This window comes from Micromesistius poutassou (genome assembly GCF_964030765.1).
Source record: "Micromesistius poutassou genome assembly, chromosome: 8".
In the NCBI taxonomy this organism is placed as follows: Eukaryota; Metazoa; Chordata; class Actinopteri; order Gadiformes; family Gadidae; genus Micromesistius; species Micromesistius poutassou.
Genome location: NC_140278.1, coordinates 2333172 through 2358221, shown reverse-complemented (window position 1 = coordinate 2358221; position 25050 = coordinate 2333172). Strand labels below are relative to the sequence as shown.

The window sequence follows — 25050 nt, the reverse complement described above, 5'->3', positions numbered from 1 at the left end:
CAGCTTCAGCTAGTAGCACCAGCGCTAGCGCTGCTAGCACTGATGTTCAAGACACAAACAGACCAGGGAGTGAGACAGGAGGACAGTGAGGAGTGTGAGCAAGAGGAAGAACAAAATGAGCAAGAGGAGGATGATGTTGAATCTGACATGGATAATGAATCTATGGAACTGGCAACAAACACAGAACAAGCCTGTGGGTCTGACTGTGGATTAGCAGAAGCAACAGAGATTGAGACCAATGCTGCAGGAGGGAGTGTCGCGACAGATACAGCAAGTGTGGCTACTTCATTGGATCAGATCAATTATTTCAGTCGGCTAAACTCCACTACAATGGACATGTTTTTCAAATTCCATCCAAACCAGTTAGTTGATGATGCAACTGTTAAGAAAGCATTTAATCTGAAAGATGGATCACATCGCAAATGGGTCAGCTATAGTGCAGATCAGCATTCGCTACTTTGTGCTGTCTGTCTAGCGTTTTCAAAAAAGACAGAAACTAATCCTTTTATGTATGGATGTAACGACTGAAGACATATACACCAGAGGCTAAATGAACATGAAAAAACTGCAACCCATATAGACTGTGTCAAGGCATACTTTTCATGGATGAATAAGGCAGACGTCAAGTTTCGAGTGGTTGACATTGTTAAACTGATTGGAAAACGTGCACTTAGCCATCGCGGCAATAATTAGCTGATATGTCTGTTGATCACGGGAACTTTCTCAAAATACTTTTGCTGCTCAGTAAATATGACAGCTGTTTACAGCAACACATCATGTATTGCATTGAGAAGAGCACAGTAGGGCAGGGAGGAGGTGCATTTGTGACATTAATGTCCAAAACGACAGTAAGTTCTGTCATCGAGGCTATACGGCAGCTTATTAAGGAGAGTAAATGTATTCCGTACAAATTGATACAACACAGGATTTGACAGCTAAAGATCAGTGCAGTGTTATTGTCCGCTATGTCACTGACACTATACACGAGAGGCTCATCGCAGTTGTTCAGTGTCAAGCCTCAACAGGAGAGGACTTTCTGAACCTGCTCAAACAAACGCTGGAGTCTTGTGGCATAGAGATGAAGAATTGCATAGGGAATTCAGCCGATGGAGCCGCTAACATGCAAGGGACATACAAGGGGTTCTCTGCTTGGCTGTCCAAAGAGTCTCCAGGCCAGGTTCATGTTTGGTGCTACACCCATGTACTAAATCTGGTTATGTCCGAAACCACAAGTGTTGTTATAGCTGCAGCATCACTGTTTAACCTATTAAATGACATTGCAGTGTTTTTCCGTGACTCTTATCAGCGAATGACCACTTGGGAAGGTGTCAGCCAGGACCCCAAACAGAGAAGGATTTCTTTGATAGGCGAGACACGCTGGTATTCAAAGGATCCTGCCCTGACGAAGATTTTTGTTTATTTTGTTTAACAAACCAGACAGTGGTTTATATGTGGCACAATGTGTGCACACATTGTTTCGGATACAGGGCAACGCACGCTTCACGACACAAGCGCACGCAAAGGCACGCACCTACATGGAGGCACTTTTAAAGTATGAGACTGTTTTGACCGCACAGCTGTTCCTGCGCATTTTTGCACTGACCGCACCTTTATCAAAATACCTCCAAACCAGCGGCATGGATCTCTTGAGTGCCCAATCGAATGGTTAGGGAAACACAGTTTTGGCAACTCCAAAACTTTGTGCGAGATTTTGATGCTGTAAAAGAGGCCGCAGACAAGTTTGTGAACTGGGCAAACTCAAGGTTCGAAAGTGAGGATGCTGAGGTGGAGGTAATGGACGCATTGCCGGAAAAACGCCTTAAAAAAAAGAAGGCCATGCCGGGAGAGTCTGCTGAAGCACTGGCCACCACCGACGCATTGGTGGACTACAGAATAAAGGTACACAACATAATTCTGGATACCGCAACCACCTGTATGCATCGCCGGTTCCTTCAGCACAGGGAACTGTATGCCGATCTAGCATGCCTTGATCCTTTGATTTTTCCCCTTATAAAAGCGAATGAACTGCCCCCGAATGCACTTCGAAACATAAGTGAATGTCTGCTTAAATGCTATGGTCGAAAATCTACAGTCGGAATTGACACACCTTGCTACGCACTGGGACAGCCTGAAAAAGTCTCCTCTAAACGGGTACACAGTCAGAGCGTCGGACTTTGATGATGCCGCGGAGATAGAGGAAGATACAGAAATCAACCTGGTGAGCAAGAAATGTGCTACCTGCAAGAATTGTGTAATCTGTTGCTTCTCCAGCAGTTAAACCTCTTCACCTGTGCCTACAACAATATATGGTTGGCATATAAATTCCTACTAACACTGTCATGTACTCAAGTGGCACGCGAACAGAGTTTTTCGCCTGAAGAATCGCCTAAGGACACGATTGTCACAGGATAATTTGGAGGCCTTTATGCTGATGGAGACAGAGAAAGAGGTCCTAATGAACTTGGATGCTGATGACGTGATAGACAGGGTTGCGGAGAAGAGCAAGCTCCTTCGCACCTTGTTAACTGCATGACGTTAATTAAGACACGTTTGTAGTATGGAGCGGCTGCTCTGAAGATCTATTCTAGGCTATTCATTTTTTTTTTGGAGTTGTGCATTGATATATCCATGTTTTTGGTGCAGTCTTTATGCATATTAAAGTTAGAGTGTGTGTGAAGTTATATCTATGTGTTGCGGGCACGTGCGCATGTGCGCACGTGCGTGTGTGGTCCGCTGTGTGGTCCGCTGGTGGGTGAAAATGCCAGGGCTGTTTTTTAATCCCAGTCCGCCACTGCTCCAGACATTGTCATTGTAAATGAGACTCTGAAGACTGTAGTCATTGTTGAGGTGGGCTGTTGCTTCGATTTGTATATGGACACCTGCTACTACACTAAGCTACTGAAATACCAGCCACTGGTGAGTCGTATAGGCCAACTAGGTTACCAATGTCAACTTATATCACTAATCTTTGGAAGCTTAGGCCATATCCACAAACATGTGGTTACAGGACTGCGGTTGGGGGATTACTAAAGAGGGAAGCCAAAAGACTGGCAAAATTCTGCTCTGTATCAGCCACCATAGGTAGCATGACAATCTGGAGGCAAAGATGTTTTGTTTATCCTTAAGTGTTTGGTGTTTAATAACTTAATTTATCATGTAGGCCTTGCAAAGGCCTGTAGCTTGATGAACCTGTCACATTATCAGTATTTCTTCCCAAAATGTTTGGATATTTTTTCCCCTCTTTGTAAATGTGGATCCAAATAAAAGCATTTATATGTGTGTGTGTGTGTGTGTGGTTTTGTGTGTGTGTGTGTGTGTGCGTGCGTGTGTGTGTGTGTGTGTGTGTGTGTGTGTGTGTGTGTGTGTGTGTGTGTGTGTGGTTTTGTGTGTGTGTGTGCATGCATGCGTGTGTGTGTGTGTGTGTGTGTGTGTGTGTGTGTGTGTTTGTATCTGTGTGTGTGTGTGTGTGTGTGTGTGCTCTTTCAGTCACATCTGTGAGACTTGGTGCCAGAGCATGTGTTTTATCATATATAACTTCTACCTCTCTCTCTCTCTCTCTCTCTCTCTCTCTCTCTCTCTCGTTCTTCCTCCCTTTATCTTTCCCCTCTTTCTCTCTCTCCATCCCGGTTTTCTCTCTCTCCCTTTCCTTCGCTCTCTCTCTCTCTCTCTCTCTCTCTCTCTCCTCTGCTCCCCTCTTTCTCCCCCCACTCAATTAGTCTCTCTCCCTTCGTCTTTCCACAGTATGTGAGTGTGCGCGTGTGTCTATGTTTCTGTGTTTGTGTTTGCATACATACGTGTGCATGTGTGTGTGTGTGTGTGTGTGTGTGTGTGTGTGTGCGGGCGCACAGCGATGACCTGTTTGATTGAGCTGTCAGGTCGGCAGGCAGCAGATGAAGATTAATGGAGCACACAAACAATAAGGGGCTGGCAATGATCATAAATATGCTAATGTCCGTTATCAATACGCACGCCACCGGAGATGAGGGACGGCTGCCGTAGACGTGTACCTGGAGCAGGGCTGTGGTGTACGACTTAATTCAGGTTAGTGAGATAAATCAGTCACCACCACACGCACACACATGTAAGCACACACACACACACACACACACACACACTCGTACATGCAAACACACACACATGCACACACATCTAAGCACACACACACGCGCACGCACACAGACACAAACACACACACACACACACGTCTAAGCACACACACACACACACACACACACACACACACACGTCTAAGCACACACACACACACACACACACACTGCTCATCTGCGATGATGAAATGGAGGGATGAGTGTCCCATGTGTTGTGTTTGGTTTGGGGGGGGGGGTCTCATTCAGGGGAAAACATGATTAGTATTGCATAAAAGTGTTTATTGTGTGTGTGTGTGTGTGTGTGTGTGTGTGCCAGGTCTCTGATTAAGACTAGGGTTGCTGCTAATGGCACAATGTGAGTGTGATGAGGGGAGGGGGAAGCAGATGAAAGAGAGACGGACACCTCCATTCACTTAACTGATGAGGGGCTCTTTGTTGTCCTGTCCTCTGGTCCCTGCGGACCCCACGGCCCACGCCGCATTTATTTGACTTTTTTTCTAATAAAAAAAATACTACATTATTTGTCATGTGTTCTCTCTCTCAATCTCTCTCTCTCCCTCCCCCGCCCCGTCTCTCTCTCTCTCTACTCTCTCTCTCTCTTCCTTTTTCTCTCTATCTTTCACCCCCTCCTTCTGTCTTTCTCTCTCTCTCTTTTCTCTCTGTCCCTCCCCCGCCCGCCCGTCTCTCTCTCTCTCTCTCTCTCTTATCCTGTCTTAATCTCCCTCTCTCAGGCCAATGTAGTTCACAGGACACACAAGTAAACCCGGTTAGGGTCCACTTCATCACCTGAATACACACTTTTGTTTTTCCACACTTTTGCTCTCCTACCCCTTCTACACACACACACACACACACACACATGGAGAACACGCACACACACACCTCAGTACTTATAGGTCTGAGAAGTCCACAGGAAATGGATAGGGGGCTTACAGAACTCCCCCGGCCCCCCCGTCCCCTGACCTTACAAATGTACATGCCGGCGCTTGAGTACTTACAAGTGCACAATATGTGGGGGCACACGCACCGCCCGGCTGAAGCTGATAGAGGGGCTCATTTGTGTGTAATTATTGTGTGTGTGCATGTGTGTGTGTGTGTGTGTGTGTGCAGATGGATGGTGAGCTTAATGGTGACATAGGGAAGTAGTCATGATTGGGGCTAATGAGCACACAGGGGACTCTGGGAGGCTTCCTGCTTCAGATACACCTCCCACGGCCCCCCTGCTGAGCCAAGTCACTTCACATCCCCAGAGAACAGGAGTGTGTGTGTGACTGTGTGTGTGTGTGTGTGTGTGTGTGAGAGAGAATTTATTTGTCTAGATGTTGCTTTGAATTCTCAGTGGTCCCTGTGGTCATTATAGGTGAACTCTGCTGAGCTTTTGTTATTGTGCTCTACGGACAAAGGTGGTGGGAGAGCATTTAAGACCTGGGTCCTCCCAGACACAGAGTCAAGGTCACCGCTAGTGAGACGTGGTGTAGGCCCCAATCAAATGCAAAATTCTACTTCTCACCTTCAAAAGCCCTCCATGACCTTGCTCCTCCTTACCTCTGTGACCTTCTGACCCCTTACACTCCAACCCAGGGTTGGTTCTACACTGAATTGCGCCCTGGGCGAGACCCCCTCCGAGCGCCCCCCCTCCTGGTACGGAATTGCGGGCTTGCGAAATTGTTGACGCGGGGGCGATCAGGATTGTTGACGGGGGGGGGGAAACATAGACATGTTTCATTTTGCTTCTTCTTCTAATTTTATGATTTGTGGGAATTAAGGGCGCCACTAGTGGGCGCCCCCAACACATCTTGGCGACCTAGGCCTGCTCCAACCCGCCCCCTCTCAGATCAGGAAACCATAATCTCCTCTCTGTCCCGCGCACCCGACTTTCTACCCTGGGTGGCTGGCAGGTCTTTCAGCGCCACGGCCCCCAAACTCTGGAACTCCCTTCCTCAATCCCTCGGTGACTGTCCCCCCTTCCCTCTCTCAGCTCACCTCAAGACTTTTCTGTTTCAAGAACACTTCCCCTCTTCCACCACTGCTAAGACTCTCTCTATATCGATATACAGAATCTTTATTTATTTGTTTAGTTGTATTTCTTGTTGTTCTGTTGTGTTACCCTGACTCTGTAAAGCGACCTTGAGTGTGAGAAAGGCGCTATATAAAATAAACGTATTATTATTATTATTATTATTATTATTATAGACACATTTCTGCAAAACAGCTGTTTTAGGGGATTTACGACGTGATAGGATGCAAATAATTAGAAAAGTGCTGGTGATCAGGTGACACACAGGAGGTGTGTTATAGCGCAGGTGTGAGTGTTGTTTAAGTGGTGATGTTTATTTTTGATTGGTGTTTAAGAAGAAAGGTTTTCTGTGTCAGAGACTGGGTCTCATTACAATGCACAGGGTGTCAATGATTTCTCTGGGAGGCTAAAGAGGTATAGATTACTGGCTGAAACAGGTAGGGGCTATGGAGCAGTAGCAGCCCCACACACAGGTATCGAAGGCAGGGCATGGTTCTCTGCTCTCGCTCTCTCTCTCTCTCTCTGTCTCCCAAGGCTGTTGAGCTTAACCGGAAGCAAGACTCTGATTAACTGGACTAATGACAGAACATCCCACAGCTCCCATAACCCAACCCCACCATAATCACTGCTTTAGGCCCAGGCCAACCTGTGTATCTAGTGGCCGGACAGAGAGTAATGCCTGTCATCCTAATTGATCAGCAGTCCTTCCTAAGCCCGTGATCCGTATCGGCTCGGCTCACGGTTAAAGCCAAAGAAGTCGAACACATTCACATAAATCTTAGGTTATTCATAGGGGGCGCTTTGGAAGGTTTGTCGCCTTAGTAAAGACAGGTTTTGTTTATATAATGTCTGTGTGCGCCGTTTTTCTGCTGTTGGGTGAACGCTGATTGACACATCATCGGTGGCGTCTTATCTCTCCGGCAAACATTGAATCGGGGGGGCCGTTCCACCTTGGGCACACACAGACAAACTCCATGCTGCTAACACACATGTAAATACTGACACAGAGTGTGCTTTTGTTCAGAGACATGGCGCTGCACGAGTGCCAAAGATGAAGGATAAACCCTAAGTGTAAACATCAGGTGCATAAAACGGAATGTATGTGCTTCTGTGTGTGAACCTGTGTGTGTGTGTGTGTGTGTGTGTGTGTGTGGGCCCATTAACCACTAGACCACTGACTTAAAGAAGGTGAGAGTGATTGTGTGTGGATGTGCAGGTGTCTGAAAGGAGAGGGGAGGGGGGGAGGGGGATATTTGCAGATAAGAGCATGCCAATAGTGCTTACTCCTCACTGTGACTTAAGTGATTCCTGACAGTTGCTAAATTAAGTCTAGGGTGAGGGAAGCCCATCAGATCCTGGGATACAGATACACTCTATGACTCTATTGCAGCTGTTTGGTGCGTGTGTGTGTGTGTGTGTGTGTGTGTGCGTGCGCGCGCGTGTTCAAAACAGAGATAATAGCTTGGTGTTAAGTGAGCGCGAGTCGATAAGTGATCTAGCTGAGAATGAGCTGGAAGGTGTCCAACACGGTGTACAGCCAACAGACCCAGTGACCCCCCCCACAGAGCACGCTCACCCCCAAGCCTGCTCTTCAAACCCCAAGGGCTCATCGCAAGCACACAGGGAACAGAGCGGAATAGGGGAACAACGCCAGAGGCCGACAGGGGGGGGGGTGTCAATATGTGAGTTATGAAGTCACACTGGGCCCGACGCAGGACCACTGCTGTAATTCCAACATAAACGAGAGAGCAGAATTGGAATGAGCAGAAATACATTTGGTAGGACTTCCATCCTATTGGCGGGTTTCCCACAAGTCAGAGGGGACTTCCTGACTGACAGCTCCGACTGACTGACTAAGCCGTTTTCTGCTCTACTGATCCCAGGGCTTATTAGTTAGTGCGTGGCTAGGTGTGAATCGGACACAGATAAATACATATATATATGTAAAATCTAATTATTGCAAGATTGAAGGACAATATTTTTACACATACAAACTATGTGTGTGTGTGTGTGTGTGTGTGTGTGTGTGTGAGAGTGCGTGTGTACAGTATGTGCGTCCGTGCTTTTGTTTGTGCGTGTGTGTGTGTGTGTGTGTGTGTGCGTGTGTGTGCGTGCAGCAGTAGCCCTTCATACTGCCTGAGCGTGGACGGCGGACGCCGGTGCCTGTGGACAGATCTAAACATGCACTCATAGCGGCCGCGTTCCAGAATGGATCCAGAAGTCATTGTTCTCCTGTCACCGACTTGGTTCCCATGTGACACACGGCTGACATTTAGCAGATCCCCCCCCAGCCCCTACCTCTCTCACCTACCGCTACCGTCATTCCCTCGCTCATTCTCTGTCCCTCTCTGGCATCATGTCAGCAAACAGGGTTGTGTGCAGTGTGTGTGTATGTGGTGTGTGTGTGTGTGTGTGGGAGAGAGAGAGAGCAAGTGAACGAGCGAGAGAGAGAGAGAGAGAGAGCAGGACAAATTGTATGTTTGTGTTAATGAGTATCTCTTTAAGGTTATTAACACAACACAGGTAACCCAGATCCCCTCATTACCCAGCATGCATTGCCCTCCTACACAGAATGGTAATTGGGGAGAGAGAGAGAGAGAGTGCAAGCGAGAGAGGGAGGGGGGGAAGGGGACTAAATGTGAGAGGTGGTGCTGGTGGGAGAGGGGGTGTCAGGGGCAGTGGTGGGTATAACAGCAGGATAAACGGCAGCTAATTGGGTGAATCGGGATCGAGAGAAGCAATTGATTAGGGTGATCTGTTTTTGCCAAGAGAGACGGGCTGAAGTGGCGAGGGGTTAAAGGTCCAACACTCACATTCACACACGCACACATACACACACGCACGCGCGCACATACACACACACACACACACACACTTACACACCCCACCGATTCAGTGTGATGAATCTGTGAACTATAAAGCTCCACCGATGTCCTCTTCACCTGACCATGCTTCACTAGCGCCATCTACAGACGACAGGTATGACGAACAGACATTCTTAAGCCTCTGGTACGTGGCAGAACCGAGAAGATTGGCAATCAGAATAGATAGAATAGAATAAAATAAATATTATTAGACCAACCAGAATCTGTAAATCATCCTCCTTGGATATTTGTAATTAACATGATTATATTCCAAGATGATATTATTTGTTTTAGTCACACACAAAAAAATAGTGGTAAAATAATGTATTTGTTTTAGTTCAGGCCGAGGTCTGCTTTGTTGGGGGTAAACGTTGTGACGACTACAACGGTACTATTTTGTCTGTAGACTACATAGGCGTATATATCCTCAACATAGCAGATTTGCTGAGCAATTTAATCAGAATGGCTGGAATTGAAGTGGACGTTTTAACAACGGAGTAGGCCGACTTTAAAATGCACGCAGACGACTTTTTGCTCATCCAAATTTGAAACTGCTTTCTAACAGAAAATAAAAGCCATCTGAATGCTTTTTCCACTTTGTCCACATGCTCTAATATAGATTGTTGTCGACCATAGGCCATTCCATTTGATGGACGTTTTTATGGTGATGAAACGTCATTGTTATCCTGTGAGGATCCTGTGAGGATAACAATCTTAATCGGACTTATCTTAGACCCCTACTTTATTAGGTGTTGTTGTTTTGACCACTATGTGAATAAGCATAAACTAGTCACTGTTATCCCTAGAGCTGTTACGAAACACGTGGTCCTAATGTTGGCTTTAATATCGTGGTCTAAGGCAAATAACTAATTAATTGACATCATTGGCCATACCTTACCGTGAGTGCGAAGCCTACACGTATTAATAACATATCCCTAGTACGTGTTTCCCAGTATGTGCCTATTGGCCAATAAACAGAATAGAGTTGTATTTTGGTTCAGCAACAATAATTGTCTTAGCTTGGCTAACTCGTGTCACTAATGGACTTCTAGCACCACCCAGTGGTAGATATTGGTACAACACTAGATATCTTGGGAGGCAAGTGCTGCGTTTTCAGATCATTGGGTGCATATTTATATAATATATATTAAAAAAAAGTTGTTTGAAAATGAAAAAGTTATTTAATGATGTTAGAAAAGTATGCATTAAATTATACTGTATAATTTGCATTAGCAAATCAAAATTCTATTAACTGCTTGAATCTGTATTTCCCGCAGAGCATAAACAACACCCTTAGAGCGGACTTTTGAGACGTAGGACAGAAGAGTAGGTTATTATTATTTTATGTAATGTGATAAAACTGTCTAAACTAAAATCAGAACAGTAATCTTTCATTATACCATATTACCCAAATAATCCATGAAAACATGACAAATTAAACGATTTTCCCAATATAAATAATTGTTTCAGTACAAAGCATCCCTGTGGCACTGTGATGCCTGTGTGCACTGGGACACTCTGTAAACAGTCCTCTCCATACAGGCATTAAAGGCATCTCTCCGCCATAGCTTTGTCAGCTGTTGCTGGGGCAACTTGGGGCGGAATGTCAGTTGGGATGGATGATGTCTGGTGGTGGTGACTCAGCTTCCTCACGTCTTAGAGATCCCTTTTGTTATTTAGGATTCTATCCACGTTATAGACTACGATAGACCCTTGAGTAAACTAAGATTGTTTTTGCTGTTATAGGATTTTGTGCGTTTACATCATGAATTTTAGGGCTGCAAACAACGATATTTGATAGTTGATTATAGCAATAGTCAACAAATGATTTTTGATGAACAATTACCTTTCTCAAAGTTCCCCATGTCGTAGTACTGTTTAAACCTTCCCAAGGTTCCCCGATTCTGTATCTGTGGATGACTGTCAGTAACTATGTAGTCCACATCCAAAACATTGTGCTCCAGAAGATCCAAGCTTCTCTTCGGTCCCTCCTTCTCCATGTGGCAACTACCACCTACTGTATTGCTCTGCTGGTGAGTAGTACATACAATTGCAGATGAGACGAACGTGATGCATAGTCATCCTGAATCATGTTTCAACATGTTGCAAGCCTAACCATAAAATAAAGTGTAACCCACCTGAACGAGCTGAAGGTCTAAAATGAATACCTTTGCCACTTGGAAGAACGATGTACCGTTGAAATACTTGGCAGCTGATGGCAGAAGGTTGCCAACGGGTGTACTACCCGGCTCTCCCACCGTTTGCCGTCGTTAGTTTCTACACTGCTGATTGAACGCCACACAAGTGCCCATCCGTCGTCGCTTGACCTCAGATTTTCGTGCACACAGGACAGGTGTCAAACAGCTCTGAGGCAGCTTTCAAAAACGACACTTTGGTGCACTGTACCTGGACGTTGGACCAAACCTTTACAATAAGAAACATTTTTGCAGTAGCTTTCCAACTGTGGACTTGCTCATCTCTGCTTACAAGTCATAGTAACGTGTAGTACAAATATGAAACATACGATATTTCAGATTCCTCTCTAACATAATTGCAAGGGGAATATGATGAGTCCAGTGGCTCAGCTTGGAACTCTGGAGGAGGGCGACAGTTGCAAAGTCTTTTCATAGGAATCCGTTGCCTGGATTCCTAAGAAAAGGGAAAAAATATATATTTTGTTGTACAACATTATAACAAAGTCCAGATAATAGTATTTCGGTACAGTACAATATTTCAGGTACTGTATCGCAATACTAAAGCCAAAACACATTAAAACCTGAGTTATATACCTTTGCTTCTCACAGGCTCCCTCAGTGTACCCCTGGACAGCTGTGTGCGGACTCCCCCTTTTGGAATCCCCCTGTCTGTGTGCCCACTGAGACGGTATGTTAAGTTAAGTTACTTTATTGTCCCTTTTTGGGGGACAATGTGGAGGGTCTGTTTGGCACCCTACATCATAGAACTGGGCATTAGTAGAGACGGGTACTGGCGTCCTGCTGTGATGTAGAGGAAAATAAAGTCATGAAAATAAATTAGCATCACATGAGTGACAGACAACAGCTAAACACTTGTCCCCTGTATAATTCGCATGTAAACAGACGCAGGTAGACAGTAACAGACAATAACACTGAATATTATGAACGTATGACCTTGTGCATCACACTGCAACAGTAGTCTAGCTTGAACTATACATTTGACTTAATAAGCCATAGAACCGAAATATAAATAATATGCATTAATTACTTACAGATCGAAGTTGTGGAGATATGAGGAGCTTCAGTGGTGGTTCTGGGCGTGTTTGCTGCTGCGGAAGACTGCAGCAAAAGACCTGGCCCTACATTACTGGTGCATCGCATGGCAGATGTCCCTAATGATGGGTCAACATCACTGGTACATCGCTGGTCCGATGTCCCTAATGACGGGTCAACATCACTGGTACATCACTGTGATGTCCCTAATGATGGGTCAACATCACTGGTACATCACTGTGATGTCCATGGGTCAACATCACTGGTACATCACTGTGATGTCCCTAATGATGGGTCAACATCACTGGTACATCACTGTGATGTCCCTAATGACGGGTCAACATCACTGGTACATCACTGTGATGTCCCTAATGACAGGTCAACATCACTGGTACATCACTGTGATGTCCCTAATGATGGGTCAACATCACTGGTACATCACTGTGATGTCCCTAATGATGGGTCAACATCACTGGTACATCACTGTGATGTCCCTAATGACAAGTCAACATCACTGGTACATCACTGTGATGTCCCTAATGACAGGTCAACATCACTGGTACATCACTGTGATGTCCCTAATGATGGGTCAACATCACTGGTACATCACTGTGATGTCCATGGGTCAACATCACTGGTACATCACTGTGATGTCCCTAATGACGGGTCAACATCACTGGTACATCACTGTGATGTCCATGGGTCAACATCACTGGTACATCACTGTGATGTCCCTAATGACAGGTCAACATCACTGGTACATCGCTGGTCCGATGTCCCTAATGACGGGTCAACATCACTGGTACATCACTGTGATGTCCCTAATGATGGGTCAACATCACTGGTACATCGCTGGTCCGATGTCCCCAATGACGGGTCAACATAACTGGTACATCACTGTGATGTCCCTAATGACAGGTCAACATCACTGGTACATCGCTGGTCCGATGTCCCTAATGACGGGTCAACATCACTGGTACATCACTGTGATGTCCCTAATGATGGGTCAACATCACTGGTACATCGCTGGTCCGATGTCCCTAATGACAGGTCAACATCACTGGTACATCGCTGTGATGTCCCTAATGACAGGTCAACATCACTGGTACATCACTGTGATGTCCCTAATGACAGGTCAACATCACTGGTACATCACTGTGATGTCCCTAATGACAGGTCAACATCACTGGTACATCACTGTGATGTCCCTAATGACAGGTCAACATCACTGGTACATCACTGTGATGTCTCTAATGACGGGTCAACATCACTGGTACATCACTGTGATGTCTCTAATGACGGGTCAACATCACTGGTACATCACTGTGATGTCCCTAATGACAGGTCAACATCACTGGTACATCACTGTGATGTCTCTAATGATGGGTCAACATCACTGGTACATCACTGGTCCGATGTCCCTAATGACAGGTCAACATCACTGGTACATCACTGTGATGTCCCTAATGACAGGTCAACATCACTGGTACATCACTGTGATGTCCCTAATGATGGGTCAACATCACTGGTACATCACTGGTCCGATGTCCCTAATGATGGGTCAACATCACTGGTACATCACTGTGATGTCCCTAATGACAGGTCAACATCACTGGTGAGTCGCTGGGAACCTGTGCCTTCATGAAAGGTCCCTAATGATGGGTCAACATCGCTGAGCAACTGTCCCTTCCTTCAAGGAAGCCTGTGCCCATCCAGAGAATTTCCCGTCATGGATAGGTTACAGCACGACATTGAGCAGTCTCCACTGCCGTCATGCTTCACAGTCTTTCATGCTGCTCAGGTACAGCCCCTGTGTCAATCCTCTGAGTCTTTCTCCAGAGATTGACACGTCTCTGGAAGAGAATTAGAAGTAAATTATTATTATTATTAATTATCAAATTAGTGATGGCCGTTCAGCAGCGCACAAATAGAGAAGGGCTATACATTTGACCAACCAAGAACCATAGAACCTAAATGTACATTTAAATATGCTTATTACTTAGAGATGGAAGTTGTGGAGATATGTAGAGATTCAGTAGCAGCCTATTTGCTGCTGCGGAAGACGGCAGCAAAAGACCTGGCCATGGCCCTGGTCACTGAGAACAGCATTTGTCCGACGCCATGGGGGCGCTTCCCCTCCCCCTCACTGGCGGAGATCTCTACAAAAACACAAATAGGATTGTATTTTCAATCATTGTAATAGATTTTCAACACAGTAGAACTCTATACACTGACAAACATACATCTGTCAAAAAAGCCTTTACATGACAAATTCTAACCAATTTCCCTAATCCCTATTATCCTCAAGTGTATTTTTTAATAACTGACCTGGCGTGAATGCAGTGGGAACCCCCATGGGTGCAACCTTGGGGCTCCTCTTTCCAACCAGACTCTTCCACAAGGACTTCCTCTTGGTAGAGGCAGTGGGAACAGCAGGACCAGCACTGGGGGCAACAGAACCTGGGGCAGACTCAGCCAAAGACTGTTGAATTAGGAGCCTCAGTTTGTGTGATTCCTCTGCCTGGCCCTCTCTCCGATTAATTTCAAAGAGGCCCCTGACTCCAATCTCATGGTCCTGCTTCCAGCCTTCAGTATAAACATACAGGAAGGGTTATACAGGGACATCATTAAGAATGTCTCCTGACATTCGATGCTCTAGGGCCACAGGTCTAGCAAAGACCTGCTCCTCAGTCAGCTGTGTCTGATTGCCACTCAAGTCCCCAGACATAGTGTAGGACAAGTAGCCCTGTAGGACACTGGCCGTGAAATATACCATCTCTCTCAGTGCCTGTGGGCTCACAGTGTATTCACTTTTAAATGCCCCCGGAATGCTGGACTGGTTGATCATGATGTTTCTTATGACAGTGCGCTCTCTGTTCCACCTCATCCACAATATGTAGGGTCAGGTCTCTCACATCTCCCAACCTCCACCCTGATACACGAAAGGACCCAAGCCATCGTCAGATTTAGAGATTTCCCCAAGCTGGCATGAATATCTTTCTGTTGCTACACAAGGGTAAACAACGTCATTGACGCCAGCCTGAGATTTAAAAGCTGCCCAATAATTTGTGGTCCTGCGCAGGATGGGGTCCAGCACAGCCTTTGAAGGAAACGGACCAGTGTGTTGCACAATCTGGCCAGCTGGTCCCTCACTGCAGAGTCCACCAATCCCTTGGCCAGATTTCTCCATTGCCCGCAAGACAAATGGGAAACATTAAAATATTCCACCCATTAAATATCCCATGTGGTACACGTTAATTGGCTGGGCTATTTCTATGTGAATGGACCAAAATGTAACAATATTCATAATAAAATAAAATGTGTAATTGAGCAAACTTACTGAGGGGTAAGTTAAATTCCTTTAGGCATGTGAAGATCAAAGGTTTGGGGCCACCTGTTAAGTACAATCGAGTAATAATTCATAAAACTCCTGGAGTAATAATTGGAGTAAGTATGTTTTTTTTCCACAATAAACAGTTTTTTGCCTGTCAAAGTAAGTTAACATATTAGGTATAATGGCTGCTATGTCAAAGCAAATTTATCCATGCGTAAAAATATGTCATACATGTTGGTGATTTGCCAAGGTATAAAACCATGGGAATAATTTAGCTAAAGATTAGCCTGAATTGTTAAACTAGGTAAACTAGTTTTTTCTCCAAAATGATGTCTGTGGGGCAAAGTGAGCCACATGCTGTGGGTCGTTCAACTTACCCCACCATGATGCACTGAAGGTAAGTCTCTAAAGTATAAAGTGGCATATCAATGTAGTATTACACAACCAATTTTTTTTTTTTTTTTCATATTTTAAACATTGTAGAAAAGCTATCATGCCAAGAGAGAGAAAGGAGATGGAGAGAGCAGCCACTGATGTCAAGGGTGAACGTCCATCAGAGCAGTACTGGCAAAATACAGAGATTGGTTTAATATTGTTTAAAGTTACCTTAAGCAAATAAATAACTATTTATTTGGAAAAAGAAAATGCATTCAACTTGAAAAAGTAAATGGTAAGCTGGGCCAAGTTGACCCACAAAACCACTTTTTTTTTTAGATGTCATATTTTCACAGACCTATGTTATAGATGCATTTTTATCATTTTGATTGACAGGGGACATCCTGAAAATAAAAAGTAGATGTTTTCATTTTACTTCAGCCTTATTTTTCCCTGTCTAGAGGACAACATGAGTAAAAATTGGCTCATCTTACCACACTCTCCCCTATACACCTACATATGATTTGTGCCAATAAACGGAATACGACCCTAAAACCTTCAGCTAACAATGCAGCCCTAGACTAAGTCAAAGTCGCATTTTGAACATAAAGTTTCAGATGCTGACAAAGTAAATACTTCAGAATAAAATGAAGCAACGGCGATTGAAACCCTGCATTGAAACAAACCGCGCTCCGAGCGTAACAGGCTCGGTGTATTGCTACAGGAATAGGAACCGCTGTGCACACTAGTCTCTTTTCTAAGTGAAATCAATAATCACATTGGCTTACCGTGCAACCTATACTGAATGTTTGTTGCAATTCTCGCTAGTAAATACACGCTTTCAAAGAACCTCCAGCCAAGTGTTCAGAAACACTGAGCACGGGCTCTGAGACGCATGTAGTTGCAGCTCATACCTGCTACGTCATAGAGGATACCGTCTCTATGACGTCAGAGGAGACACAACTGGACATCGCAACGGTGAATGATGTATGGTAGTCACCAGCGTAAAGTTAAAATAAGTAAGTAGCTGCAATTCTCGCTTGGAATTCTTGTTTGTAATGCTACGTCATATTACATGTAGCAAATAGAAAACCGTGGAACAGGTCAATCGCTAGGACGCGCGCTATTCGCTGTTCTATTGGCTATGAACTAGATAATACCCGCCCATGAATAATGTTTACGAGTCTTAACGGAGAAAGTGGTGTGGTGGTCGAAGGCGCTAAATTAAATATATTGGTTTAAATCTGAATCTCCATTAAAAAAATCTTGCGGGGTTTGCCTAATTTAAATGTAATCAAGAAATATATATTTGTTAAAATCTGTCATTGGTACAACTGTGCACGTACATATTATGAGAAAAGAAATGAACTGAGGTAGGTTCAGGGCCGCTTCTAACCATTTGGGTGCCCAAGGCGTGACTGCTTATGCCTCGATTCCACCGAGCTCGGCTCATTGCTGCTTGGTGCGTCTCGGAGCAGGACAGCTCGGTCACGCTAAACAATACAGACACTACTCTTATGGTAGGACGGGGTTTAAGCCGGATGGCGATAGCTGCGGCAGCTACGTAAGCATTGTGACATCATAGCAGCCCAACACAGTGTAGCCTACTAATAAATGCAATGAAAAGTAAGAACGGAACACATTAAACAAAGAGCAACAATGGAGGACGTCAAAGAAGCTTGTGGGTACTGTGCTTGTTGGATTTTATCCCCCTGTCGCACAGAATTGACAATTCTAACGACCAATTAACGGATGACGTGTGTAGCTCCACCTTTTCAGCACCCTTTCAGACCGCCTGGTACCCCAATGGAGGAGTACAGAAAATAGGAGCGGCTCAGTGCACTTATTTTGAGACCCTGGCAAACTTTTGGCAGCGGAAACTCCAATGTAATGGCGCGTTTCCATCGGCGGGTGTGGGTCGGTTTGGTATGCAAAGGTGTACTTTGCACTTTTAACATTGGTAGGATGCCAGTAGTGTGACTTAGAAATGTATGATTATACTTCCATCATAAGAAAAGTGTCTAAAAAGTCGCTCTATTTGTCCAGATCTAAGTTTCTGTTTTAGGTAAGTAATAGTAAAACATACAATTGGAACATTTTAAGAATGTGATCACTATTATCAAGTGAAAAATTCTGTGATAATGTTGGTAATGTACGTGATATAATGTACTAAATCCTGTGTATAATTGTAATTTCAGGCTTTATTACAACATTTTCAAGAGGTCGTACGGGGAGTTATCCGGGGACCCCATGCTCACCAGCCTACAGGCATCACTTGATGCATACAACACAAAGGAAGGGGCAGAGTGCGGGAAGATGTCTGCAGATTCCAAGAACGTCATCATTGTTTTATGCAGTCCCCTCAAGTCCATTCAATGGTCCCTGAGAGTGCAGAGATGGTCTTTGTGGACTCTTCTGGGAATTGCAACAGAACTAATTGCAGGGTGTTCCTGATTTTGACCCACTCAGCCATTGGAGGACTGCCCATTACGACAGGCCCTCAGCAAGTCTTATCCACAGACAACACCCATCCTCTGTGTTTTTCACATTTTGCAGGCGATGTGGAGGCGGCTGCGGGATGCACACAATGTGGTACCAAAGTCTGACCGTCAACACCTGCTACAGGTCCTCTATAGGCTGAAGGCCTACAACAGAACCCAGCTGATGGCTTTTATTACCACCAGACTAGAGGCCTACTATTGCCGGAGGCTCATCGACGCAGCAAACAATAGAATCAAGTTGAAGTCGAAAGGGGACACAAGAAGAACCAACAATGTATGAAATTGTTACACAGTCTATTATTGCCGTTTTAATTCTCATATGCTGTATGCTATAATTAAAAAAAATGTTTTGTCCCATTTGATGTGACACTGTAGGAGGATGAGGTGAACTTAATGGTTGACACCCACAAAGAACGGAAACTCACACCAGCTGCCAGGAAAGGATTTCATGAAATTGCCACAGGTATAGTATACTGGTCCATAACTTTGCCTGTGTTGTGGCAAATTTTGTCATCCCTTTTTCTATGGACAGCACATGGGGATCTCTAAGACAGGGCTATGGGTCAGTTTACACCAGATTTGCCCTTCACCGAATGCTTTATGTATTTTGATACAGGATAGCAAGAAATAACATCTTCCTCTGCCCTATAAAGGAAAGAAAAGAAGATAGAAAAGGAGAGAAAAGTGGAATTTGAGGGTGAAACCATGTCGACTCCCATTCATTCTGCACTCACTGGCGAGCGCCCTCGCATGGACAGAGATGTCAGTTCAGAAACCGGAAGTCACCAGAGAGTGCCAGTTCTCTTCATATTAGACATTCTCTGATATTAATGAGGGGATAGCTGGAGATTATCCAATCACGTTGGTTTAAATCCCTGATCCAATCCAAAAAGGCTAAAATCTGTGACATGACCACAGGGTAGGTAACTTAAATTGTAATATCTATTAAACTAACGTTAGTCAGATGCATTTCTCTGATAGGGTTAGGGTTAGGGTTAGGGGTAGGGTTACGGTTAGGGGTAGGGTTAGGGTTAGGGTTAGGGTTAGGAGTCAGCATGCGAGTTTGCCTGACAGGCTGCCTGTCCAATCCTAGCGCTTGAGGCGGGACTTCTTCCGGATTCCGCCTACGAAAAACACAGTCGCCAACAGTAGGGCTAGAACTAAGCGACAATTTCGGTGTCAACCACTCTAGTTCATCCTGATTTAAACCAACTTCATTGGATAATCTCCGGCTATCCCCTAATTAATATTCATGATTTTTCTTATTCTTCAGAGGTCTATTGCGCCTACATAAATAATACATTTTCGTAAGGAAGCTGCGGGCCATATACAATCTAACCCCGTGCCAAAATTGGCCCGCGGGTCGGACTTTGACATGCCTGCATTATATCATATCATGTTTTTTCTCTTTATCTTCAATTTTGTTATAACGTATAGGATAAAAGCCTATATCGCATTTCGTGGCTAGTCTTTTATTTTATTTTAGGAGGAGAATGTCCCTGACTACTGTGACTACTGTAATGATCTATAATATATGAAATATTAATAGAATAGATTATATAGGTTACACATGGATTTTGAACTTGCTGTTTGAGCGAATCTTCCATCAAATGAGGCAGAAGGCAATATCAGAGCGCTCATTATGAGCCCACGTTGCGTCTCCCTATTGGACAGCGCCCTGATTGACTGGATCCAGAGATGAGGGGGTCGCTCCCGACCATCATCATCATCATTCATACAACCCGAAAAATGGACTGAGATGTGACCGGGTGAGCTGTTGATGCCCTGGGATCAGTTTCCCACGAGGATTAAGCGTGTTGCCGAATAGATAGCTATACGATTACTAATCTATCTAATCTATGTGCTCATTTAGCCAGTCGTCGTGAACCTCACAGGGGGGGTATCCTGCGGATCAACCGCGACAAAGAAAACAACAAGCGTTTAAAATGCGATCGGTGCGTACGAAGACACCGTAAGAACCAGGCTTCCATTAACAATGAGGCTTTTTTCGCATTTTACATAAACAAGCTACTGCCGCTGTTGGCAATGATTTCAATGCAGCATTTGGTCCAGTTATGGATGCTAGTGAGCCACACCGTGTGGCGGGGAGTTGCGCCGAGCCCGACCGACGAGGGAGCGCTTCGAGGCGGCCACGGAGACCACGGAGAGCCGGGCCACAAGGAGCACCACAAGGACTCGTACGGGACTTTCGCCTCCGAGTTCCTCGAATCGAGGCATCTGTCAGACGACGGTAATATCCTACGATCTGATTGTAGCTAGACTAGAAGAACAACTGCACAGGAATGCATAGGAGTGTCATAGTAGCCAAAGTCGTTGTAGTCGCTGGGTTTTGCTGACACATGATATTACTGTTAGTGTAACTAATGTAACGAATACAGTGTAACTAATACACTCACAATATAACTCAAATAATGCTGCTTGTTCTGTAGGGACTGATGCTGTCACACATATTGGCTCTTTCAGCACCCAGGCCAGCTCCCCCACTGGTCACTGGCTTTTCTCCAGCCTCTTTCTGTACACACACACACACACACACACACACACACACACACTCTCTCTCTCTCTCTCTCTCTCTCTCTCTCTCTCTATCTCTCTCTCTCTCTCTCTCTCTCTCTCTCTCTCTCTCTCTCTCTCTCTCTCTCTCTCTCTCTCTCTCTCTGGGTCGTCTGAATAACCTTAAAGAGATACTCATTAACATAAACACACAATTTGTCCTGCTCTCCCTCTGGCCTTTCTCCAGTCTCTCTCTCTCTCTCTCTCTCTCTCTCTCTCTCTCTCTCTCTCTCTCTCTCTCTCTCTCTCTCTCTCTCTCTCCCCTCTCTCTCTCCCTCTCCCCCCATATATGCACAATTACCTGTATATCCTTTAAATCTTGTAAACATGCTTGTGAAATGATGCTGTTGTGTGTTTTTGTTCCACCAACTAACTAAAGACACTTGTCTTTATGTGTTTATTGCAGGCTATCCTTTCCCCACCGCCCCGCCAGTGGATCCCTTTGCCAGGATCAAAGTTCATGACTGTGGAGTAACCAAGGGCTGTATCAGGTTAGAGAGCTACATGTCACTGTCCCTCTAACCAAGGGCTGTAACAGGTTAGAGAGCTACATGTTACTGTCCCTCTAACCAAGGGCTGTAACAGGTTAGAGAGCTACATGTTACTGTCCCTCTAACCAAGGGCTGTAACAGGTTAGAGAGCTACATGTTACTGTCCCTCTAACCAAGGGCTGTAACAGGTTAGAGAGCTACATGTCACTGTCCCTCTAACCAAGGGCTGTAACAGGTTAGAGAGCTACATGTTACTGTCCCTCTGACCAAGGGCTGTAACAGGTTAGAGAGCTACATGTCACTGTCCCTCTAACCCAGATCATTTATATGGCTTCCTCTTTCTGTAATGGCCGTTATAGTGAGTTGGAAATCCAACACTAGGACTTGACATTGGTTTGCAGTAGATAGTTTAACTTACATAACATATATTTCTGTTTTATCTTCTTTTAATAATAAATAAAAAGAGATGAATGAGGGAGGATCAAGGATCACATTTTTTTAAACTGACACTTTCTAAACTTTAGCAACCATTACGGTTTCCATGGTGTCAACCATATTGACCCCTAAAGGTCACCCATATTGACTCCTATAAGTCACCCATATTGACCCCTATATGTCACCCATATTGACCCCTATAAGTCACCCATATTGACCCCTATAAGTCACCCATATTGACCCCTAAAGGTCACCCATATTGACCCCTAAAGGTCACCCATATTGACCCCTATAAGTCACCCATATTGACCCCTAAAGGTCACCCATATTGACCCCTAAAGGTCACCCATATTGACCCCTATAAGTCACCCATATTGACCCCTATAAGTCACCAATACCATCTTTAAAGATCTCTTCCTCCCTGCAGGTACGGGAAGCCTGGCTGCGATGCAGAGACGTGCGACTACTTCCTGAGCTACCGGCGCATCGGCACCGACGTGGAGTACGAGATGAGCGCGGACACCGACGGCTGGGTCGCTGTGGGCTTCTCCTCCGATAAAAAGATGGTGTGTGTGTGTGTGTGTGTTACCCAGGGACTCTCTCTGGTGAAGATGCGGTTCTAGGGTTCTGGGCCTTTACAGCAATTGTTTAAATAGCATTGTTTTAAAATGAAGGGTATTCCACATTTGCTAATATCATATTTGATACAATATGATAAATCACATATTAGTATATGTAAGGCATCTGAACATATAATTAGCTATTTAAGATCCATAGCTTACATTTTAATAATTGTAGTAATTTGTACAACACATCCATACAGAATACATATAGGAGTTCATGATGAATGTACATAGTAGAAGGTTAGAGGTCCACCAGCTTACAGAAACCACCTACCACAATGAGCTGGAGGTCTTTGGCGCAGAGCTCAGCGTCACACGATACACGATACCTGGTGTGTTGGTCCTTTCTGGGACCTTTTCTCATATCATTTAAATACCCCCCCCCCCCCCCCTCCCCCCCACAGGGTGGAGATGACGTCATGGGCTGTGTCCATGACGACAACGGGCGCGTGCGCATCCATCACTTCTACAACGTGGGCCAGTGGGCCAAGGAGATCAAGAGGAACCCGGCCCGCGACGAGGAGGGCGTGTTCGAGAGCAACCGGGTGACCTGCCGCTTCAAGCGCCCGCTGTACGTCCCGCGGGAGGAGACGCTGGTGGACCTGCACCTCTCCTGGTACTACCTCTTCGCCTGGGGGCCGGCCATACAGGGTAGGCTCACTCCGTCCCTCTGGATCATCCACCCCTCCATGAGTCCGTGAGGATGCTTTGGTCCAAAATAACTGACTTTATTTTTCTCATTTTTAGCGGTACGTCTTTATTTGGGTATACGTCTGTTTACAGGATCCATCTTTTTTGATGCAGGTATAGATAAATGGTGAGTCGTTAAGGAGCAGGTAGGGATGAGGGGTTTGAAAACAGAGCACAGAACCCTTCTCCTCCTCCTCCACCACACCTGGGGCCTCATTTATAAAACTCTGCGTAAAACCCTCCCTAAAACATTGCGTACACCCAAACCTCAGAATGTGCGTACGCACAAAAATATTCAGATTTATAAAACCGTGCGGCGCACACCTGTACGCACTCTTCTCGTTATAAATACCAACTTGCGTTGAATTTGGCGTGCGTGCACGAGCGCCATGCTCCTCCCAAGTGCGTCCCATAATAGTCCTTATAAGGTCAATGCTAATTAATCAATGAATATTCCTAGTATATAAGGAGCCTTTGCTGACCTATCATTACACGGGAACACATGCATGCATTACACGCGCTTGCGTCTCATACCCCTCGCTAAATTCTCGAGCAATTCCAAAGCTGCCATATTTTAGCCCATTAGAAGAGGCCAACAGGAGCATTATTTATTGGCCTTGTGCCAATATGATAATTTATTACTATGTTATATAGGCTAATTTAATGTAGGCCTACATATATATCAGGAAAATGAATACAACTTAAGTGATACAGTTGGTCTGGCCGAGGATTGTGATTTGAAAGGGTTGTAGTGTGTTGAACATAATATTGCCTTAATTCATATTTCATAATGGGTGCTTTTTATAAAATGAATAAATAAATCCGAAGTCATAGTATGTGGTGCGCAATGTGCGTTGGGTATCGGGAGGCATAGACATCTTATATCAGATGTCTATGTCGGGAGGTAGCGTGTTCTTCTTTTGGCGTTATTGGCGGATTGCAAACCGATATGGTGCATTACCGCCACCGACTTCCTGTTGTCGTCTCCGGAGATCACTGTTTGAAAAACTTTGCGGGACCTTTACTCCAGGGTGAAAGGATGTGTAGAACTGCGCACTTTTTTCCGCAAGGAATTTTTCTATAAATCACGACGTTGGCGGTGAAAGATGCGTACGCACATTTCATCGCTGTTTCTGCAACATTTTCGTGCGCAGAGACCTTTATAAATGAGGCCCCTGATCTCAGAACTCAAAGTCCTGCGAGCAGAACTTCTGGTGGCCTGGGCCAGAAAACAAAAGCGCTTTGTTTCCTGATTCATCACTATTCATTATATATTCTAGCAAAGAGAAACTTGTGTGAGTGTATGAACCTTTTGAAGGGGTATTTGTTAAGTGAGTTCTTACACTGGCCAGTCTACCCTGCGTTGATCTTTAGAGATACATTTTACAAATACATCGGTGTCCCGTAAGGGCCCCTCTCCCTCCACATCTGACTCAACTCTGTATTGTCTTCAACCTGATTTTATTTTATTCCAACCAAACCAATCATTTTATAAAAATAAAAAAAAGATCCTCCTACTTGTGACCACAGGTTCCATCACCAGGCATGACATCGACGCCCCGCCGGTCAGCGAGCGCATGGTCAGCATCTATAAGTACGAGGACCTCTTCATGCCCTCCACAGCCTACCAGACCTTCAACTCCCCCTTCTGCCTCCTGCTCATCGTCGCCCTCACCTTCTACCTTCTGATGGGCACTCCCTAGCCGGCTACGGGAGAAGGCCGAAAACAGCTTAAATAGAAGAGTAGAAAACAGCAGGGGTGAGGAGGAAAGCAATACAACTATTTGCC

General features: G+C 45.0%; 1 protein-coding gene across 1 annotated transcript; it reads left to right on the top strand.

The window, feature by feature from the left end:
- Nucleotides 1-20228: 20228 nt before the first annotated feature.
- frrs1l (ferric-chelate reductase 1-like) lies at nucleotides 20229-24964 on the top strand (the record flags this gene model as incomplete). Its single annotated transcript, XM_084471489.1, is given in 8 exon segments — nucleotides 20229-20273; nucleotides 20277-20318; nucleotides 20322-20367; nucleotides 20370-20699; nucleotides 21429-21513; nucleotides 22376-22514; nucleotides 22976-23222; nucleotides 24792-24964. Coding segments are annotated over 8 exon segments (1107 nt in total).
- Between the last annotated feature and the right edge of the window lie 86 nt (nucleotides 24965-25050).